The 7023-nt window shown below is 28.1% G+C and overlaps 1 protein-coding gene across 1 annotated transcript; it reads right to left on the bottom strand.

Moving 5' to 3' along the window:
• Positions 1-914: 914 nt before the first annotated feature.
• LOC147809413 (uncharacterized) lies at positions 915-6805 on the bottom strand. The gene is made up of 4 exons (XM_087162798.1): positions 6647-6805; positions 2303-2366; positions 1935-1986; positions 915-1034 (listed from the first exon to the last, which is right to left on the bottom strand). Exons 1-4 carry the CDS (start codon positions 6741-6743, stop codon positions 915-917), a joined length of 333 nt encoding a protein of 110 aa, XP_087018924.1. The 5' UTR covers positions 6744-6805.
• Positions 6806-7023: the final 218 nt, after the last annotated feature.

The raw sequence follows: 7023 nt of genomic DNA, 5'->3' as shown, positions 1-7023 counted from the left end.
ATCCAACCTTCACATGGTAACAAAAGACATTTCTAAAATGTGTTAAGCATTGTTTATCTAATTGCACCAAAAATTTTGCCATGTAAAATCTTCCAAAACATTTGTTGCTAATAGAAACATTATTTAAATAGAGTTCGTATCGAAGTATTTACATTATTTTGATAAACACTTGCACTAATTAAGTACTAATATAAATTCCGTGACTGTAAAAATAAAGTGAATGTTGAGTTTTCTACTTACTGACAATTTTCGTCTGTTATATTACACTGAAAAAAAAATAATGTACCATGTTGAGAAAATAAAATAAATGCAAAATAGTTCAAAAATTTATAGTTGCTTAGAAATGCTATTTTTCTTCCTTTTTTTAAAAAAAAATTGAAAGCACAGTTTTTAAATATTCTCCTAAATAGTTTAGTTTGATATACCTAAATGAGTTAAGAGAAATTTTAATAAATTGTGAATTTTAATAATAGCTTTTCTTATGATTGAAAATGCCTCTTTAAGCCTTTTGTGAGAATTAAAAGCAATCGCAATTTCCTAGTTGAAAAAAAAATTATGTCAAATAGTAGCTTTTTCATTGAAATATAGAGGGATGTTATTTAGTTAAGGTGTCCGAACCAAACGACTGATTTAAATAATTTGACTATTATTATTCAATCAATTACCGTACTATTGTGATTGAAAATTTCTGATAATTTTAGTGAAATTCACTAAATAAAAATATTCCGTATGAGGTGTTTCGTGATACCCTCGTTAAAAGGCTTGAAAGAAAGTGGTGTCGAGTTTTAGCTCACTGGATTACCAAGTGTATATCTATTGGGTTTTTCTGATGAAAGTCGGTTCTGCCTTTGAATCAGCGAAAGCCGTATATTCGTTAGAAGGAGGCCGGGTAAGTGCTTGCTACCGACCTGCCTTCAGCCTAGACACACTGGACCTACACCTGAAGTTATGGTCTGGGGAGTAATTTCCTGTGTGGCAGCAGGAGCACTCTCTTGGTTATTCCACTCACCTTGACTGCAAATTTGTACGTCAACCTGGTGATTCAACCTGTTTTGTTACCATTCATAAGCAGCATTCAATCGGATATTTTCCAACAGGAAAACGCTCGCCCTCATACTGCTGTTGTAACCCAACATGCTCTACAGAATGTCGATATGTTGTCCTGGCCTGCTGTATCACCAGATTACGCATGGGACATCATTGGGAGACAACTTCAGCGTCATCCACAACCAGCATTAACTATCCCCGTATTCACTGAGTGTAACAGGTATGGAACTCCATCCCACAAAACGCCATACTGCATCTGCATGACACAATGCATGCCCATTTTCATGCTTGGATTAAAATTTCTGGTGGTTTCACTGGTAATTAATGTAGCAGTATTTCACATTTGAAATGGTTTTTCTCTTGATTGCATTAACCTGTGATCTTGAAACTTAAATTAATTAAATATGTTACTCAGATAAACACATGTTGCTCAGACAGAATTTCATTACTCTACATTAGTTTTTTTCTTGGTGTCGGAATTTTTTTCCATCAGTATTTGTATAAATAACTACCAATAACTGCCTATATTAATATTTTCTTCCATAAGTGATAATTCCTGAACATTTAATATTTTGAGATCTCAGGGACAAATTAAATGCATTAACTACATTTAACAATTACCTTAGAAAATTTCTTTAGTATTTAATTTTTAACTTCGTTATTTTATTTTTAATAATGCAATTTTTAGTACCCGATATTATTAAATTGATTTAATACAGATTTTATAAGATCATTTTCAAGCTCAATGTGGTTAATTTTAGTTTTGCTCTCGAAATCTGCAAAGATGTATGTTTTTTGCTAAGCTGGTGCGGTTATATAGAAAATTTATTTGCGATAATATTCTTATTTAAAATTTTTTATAAATGTTACAAAATAGAATTCATTACCATTCGGGCAGAGAACTTCACTTCATCGTAACTTACTTTGTAATACACATCCCTAAAATTAAAAGAAAGGAAATTTTGTTTGGTTATAAAGTAAGACAATAAGTATTCATACATCAAAAACTAACAAATTTGCAGATAAACTGTCTAATATTTTTTCCATTTATTCCATTAAATCACAAGTAATACTCTTTCTCAAATCGAGGAAAATATTACTGGTAGTCTACAATTTCTGCCGAGCATTAATTTTGTATATTGAATACAAATATAAATTAAATGCTATTACTTTTTACAGCTTTATTTCTAGAAAAAGCGAAGCGTAATAAGGTTTAACTGAATAAAGTTAAGAAAGAAAAGTCGTTTTATCTTACTTGCATGCTTTTTGACATTGTGAAAAGCATGTTCTTATCATTTCAGTTCTTGAACTTGGTTTGCCTGCAAAATATAAAAGTAATAATAATAATAATAAATATAAAAGAAATTTAAAAAAAATCTATTGCATACAAGCTCTGAAATTAGCATTATTAATAAAATAAATAGTACTAATAAAATAAGTAATACTTATAAAATAAGTAATAATTATAAAAGAAGAAAAATAAGTAATTACTAACTCCTATCAGCAAAAATATGTTTGTTATTAAGAGGAAATATAACTCGACGTTAAAACTTATTGCTGAATTTGAAGTGAGGTTGACATTTTTAGCATTTCCATAAATCTAATGAAGCAATTGTTACCATTTTTAGAAATTCTCCCTGTTGTAGTGGACAAAATAAGGAAATTTTGCTACTGACAAGTGGCTGGTTGTAGCAATTTTGACAGTGACCACTTTGAAAGAAAAACATGGCCATTTGTTTCAAACATGGAGCTAGGAGTAGATGGAGGAGACACTAGCAAAAATTCGTGAAGCCGAAAGCTTGGCAATGTTAACCGCGAAATTAACCGTCGGCCATCTTACATACTTCAAAACATTGGCAGTTGTAGCTCGTTTATGCTTGAATTGTCGTATGTTCGGACAGTCATTATCATTTTTATTTTAATCTTTATTCGAGTAGTCTTACTTTGTCTTATTATTTTTTCTTGGACTTCTTATTATTTTAATTATGACTTCTTGCATCTTAAGGTTTTATGTTACTTTATAAAAATTTCAGCTGTAGTTTTATTTATTTCTGTCGAAGTTATTCATCCGAAAATTGATATTTTTTAATTAATATTTTTGATTAAATTGATATTTTTTAAATCCAGGAAGTATCCCATTGCATTCCAAATATGAAATAGATAAAAAAAATTTAAATTTATTAAAAATCTAATATTATGTACAAGTGATTGCATATAATATTAGATAATAATAAAGTACTCCATGATTATATATACATTTATTCTAAGCTTTATAGTGATGTAGTTTTTGCTTAATGTTAAGGTATTGATAGTTTTTGTTCTATACCTTCATTTAATGTGTTTCTCCTAAAAAAAAATAATAATAATTTTTATTAAAGCGTAGGGTTTTCTAATCCCTAAACAAAGTCCTTTTTTAAATCAAAGTGATTTATAGAGAATATATATATATATATATATATATATATATATATATATATATATATATATATATATATATATATATATATATATATATATATATATATATATATATATATATATATATATATATATATATATATATATATATATATATATATATATATATATATATATATATATATATATATATATATATATAGTATATATTTAAGGATTTGTGAAGTTAAACCTTTTTAAAGAAATTGTTTATTGCTCTCAGGGCTAAGATATTTTGAGTTAGTCACTAGAATACTGTGATAATATTTTCTCAATCTCTAATTTTTATTTGTTTTTAAGAAATATTTTGACAAAAATTTTTTAAATTAATTTATTTAGTAAGCAATTAAAAATGTCATATTTTAGGTATTCATAAAATTTTCATAGTATAAATTATTTAGGGATATCAATATGGATTAGTATAGACTAATTTTTAGCAAGAGAAATGAACATAAATTATGTATTGCACTTTCTGAAATTCTTTTTTTAACAAGAAACATCTTTCAATATTGTGGTATTCAATTTTATTTTCTATATTGAGCTATGAGTTAGCTCCATGGATGTGACATATTCATAACCGCTCAGAGCTTGTTCTTTAAATTCTAATTTTTCTGAACGTAATAAGTTGATCTACCTTTACTAGTATAATGATTATTAAGTTTGAACTTATAAAACTCTAAGGGTGGTTGAAATTTTACAATTCTTAATAAATTTAATTATATTTTTTAAGTTGTATTGATAAATACATAGCGATTGTAAAATGAAATAGATCTACTTTTGTTTTAAAAATTCTCCAAGTTAAAGTATTTTTTTTTTCTAAATGTTTTTGTTGTATACCTTCATTGAAAACATTAAATGTGTTTTTCTCTACATTTAAGAATCATTTTCTGGATTTATAAAATTCAATGCACCCCTCTAAGGAAATTGTTAGTTGCTTTTTGTTGTATACATTAAATGTACATACCTTCATTGAAAGCATTGAACATGTTTCTCTCTCAATGTATATATATATATATTATTATTGTGTTTTAATGCATAGAATTTTCTAATCCCTAAGCTAATTTTTTTTTCTTTCAAACTTAATAATTTTGAAAACAGCTATATTCAATTTATAAACAAAATATATGTATATATTTAAGGATCTGTTTCTAGATTTTTCAATGTGCCTTTGCTCAGGTTTAAGAATTTTTTTTTTTTGAATAATCACTAGAATACTGTGATAATATTTTATTAATCTGTAACATATTTTTCCTTTTTTTTAGTAAACATTTTGACATATTTTTTTTAAAATTGATTTACTTTGTATGCAATTAAAAATGTCCTATTTAAGTATTCATAAAACTGTCAAAGTATAAATCTTCATATGTATAGATTTATTTTTAGCAAGAGAAATTTGTATAAATTTATGTATTTCACTTTCTGAAATTATTCTTTAACAATAAACATCTTTCAGTATTGGGGTATTCAATTTATTTCTATATTCAGCTTGGAGTTAGCTCCATGGATGCAACACATTCATAACTACCTAATATTTTTTTCTTGTCTTTTCTTAAAATAATTAGTTACCTGACTTTATGGACCTATTAATTAAAACTATCAGAGTAATATAAATTTTAAATTTCTAGATAATAAACTTTTTTATCTTCTTAAAATTGTTTTGAAAAGTGCATAGTGATTGTTAAATGAACTTGACCTAATATTAACTTTACCAAGAATTCCATTTGTTTTAAAAATTCTGCCAAGTTGAAATGTTTTTTCTAAAAGTTAGAAATACGAAAATTCTAACGGCTGAATAAAAATGGTGAAAGCTTGGATGAATGGATCTCTTATTTAACTTAAAAGACTAAGCTCGACACTTTAAATCAAATTAAGAACCCTTCAAAACCGCCCTCCAAGTTTCGTTAAAAAGCATGGATTAACTAGAAATAGAAAGATGTATGAGCGCACAACGACGCAGCAAGTAAGATGGCGGAGAACTCTCGCGGTTGCTTCAACTTGAAAGGAGTGGGCCAATGGGAGTGTCTTCTCCACTTACTCCTAGCTCCATGGTTTCAAAAGTCGAAAATTTTAAATTTTTAATGTAACTATTGATATTAATAATCAGATATATTTTTAGGAAGCATTTCTCTAACTGTGGTTAACATTACAAGGTTTAATTTAGCAAGCGTAGAATAAAGTAATTTTATAAATAATGAAAAATTCGTAGTAATTCCATAGCAATTAAAATAATAATTATAATGTAATCAAATGGGACCACCTTAGTCGAAAAAAGTGACAATCCGTTGTTGACAGAGAGAAAACTTTTTGATTGTCACTTGTTGTATTTAGTCGTTCTGTGGCAGGTGGCGGCCCTTTAGTTTTGCTCTATTGTGGTCAACATGTTACACGATTTCTTTTTGAGGTGTGTCATTTGTCTTTTTAGTTCAGTGGTCAACAAATTCTTCTGCATTTCGTTCACTCACATTTAATCTAAATACTAGTCGCTCTCAAATCGCAAAAATAGCACATACTACCAACATCTCCTAGAAGAGAGAAGGCCTTCGAAAGGATTACTTAGTATTCTGAATGAATGAACAGAACTAATCAGTGGGGGAGAAGTAAGAAAGATGTCACAACTTTCGGAGAACTGAACTGCGCAGTGGGTTGATAAAAAATAAGAACTATATCACAATGTTCAGACTACTAAAGAATTGTATTTCTCGTCTATAGTAACCCGTGCAAAGGCATTCTCTCTTCTAAAAGGTGTTGATACTAATTGCTAGCCACAGTTTGCCGACCACTGTTTTAAGCTATTCTGGAGTATAGTCGTTAAAACTAAACATCTTGAAGTAATCTAAAAGGCAACTTCATGAAGAAAAAAAATAGGATAATTGAAGAGCTTAATGAATGAAACAGGTAAGTGAGATTTTCAGGGTATTTATTTATAAGGGAGGAAAATAACGGATAATGGTCCTATAAATCTGGGTATGTTTATTGTAACAGATTTATTTCTTCGTTTTGCTTTTAATTTAATTTTAAATGAAAAATAATATGACGTGAAAACATCTAAGATCAGTTCAAAAGATCCCCTCGAACCATCATGTAAGAATAAAAAAAGTAAAAAATATTACGGAAATGAGAATAGGTATCAAAATTTACTTACCAAAATCGCAAAGTCTTTCCTGGTGAGGTAAGTATGAAGTATATTCATCAATGCAATTCTTTTCAGATTGCAATATGCGAAACTTACAATAGTCCATGCATTCCTAAATAATTAAAAATAAAACTGCATAATATTGCGTACAAGGTGTTCTGTTATGTTCTCACTTAATGTATATTTTTGAACTCCTTGTCACATATGAAGTCTAAAAGGTAACTACAAGTGAGACGTTTTTTGATATCGTGGATATTTATAAGGATTTCTTTTTCAGCCTGTGAAGTTTTCTTACAGGGGTTGCAAATTGATATTTACATTTCCAAAAAATTTATAGAGTTCTAACCAGGGCTCGAAAAAACTCAGAAATTTTACCCGTCACCGAG

Source organism: Parasteatoda tepidariorum, chromosome 5, assembly GCF_982258835.1.
Source record: "Parasteatoda tepidariorum strain Cologne lab strain chromosome 5, Ptep-v5.0, whole genome shotgun sequence".
In the NCBI taxonomy this organism is placed as follows: domain Eukaryota; kingdom Metazoa; phylum Arthropoda; class Arachnida; order Araneae; family Theridiidae; genus Parasteatoda; species Parasteatoda tepidariorum.
The sequence above is the reverse complement of the archived record's forward strand: the minus strand, read 5'-3'. Positions and strand labels throughout refer to the sequence as shown.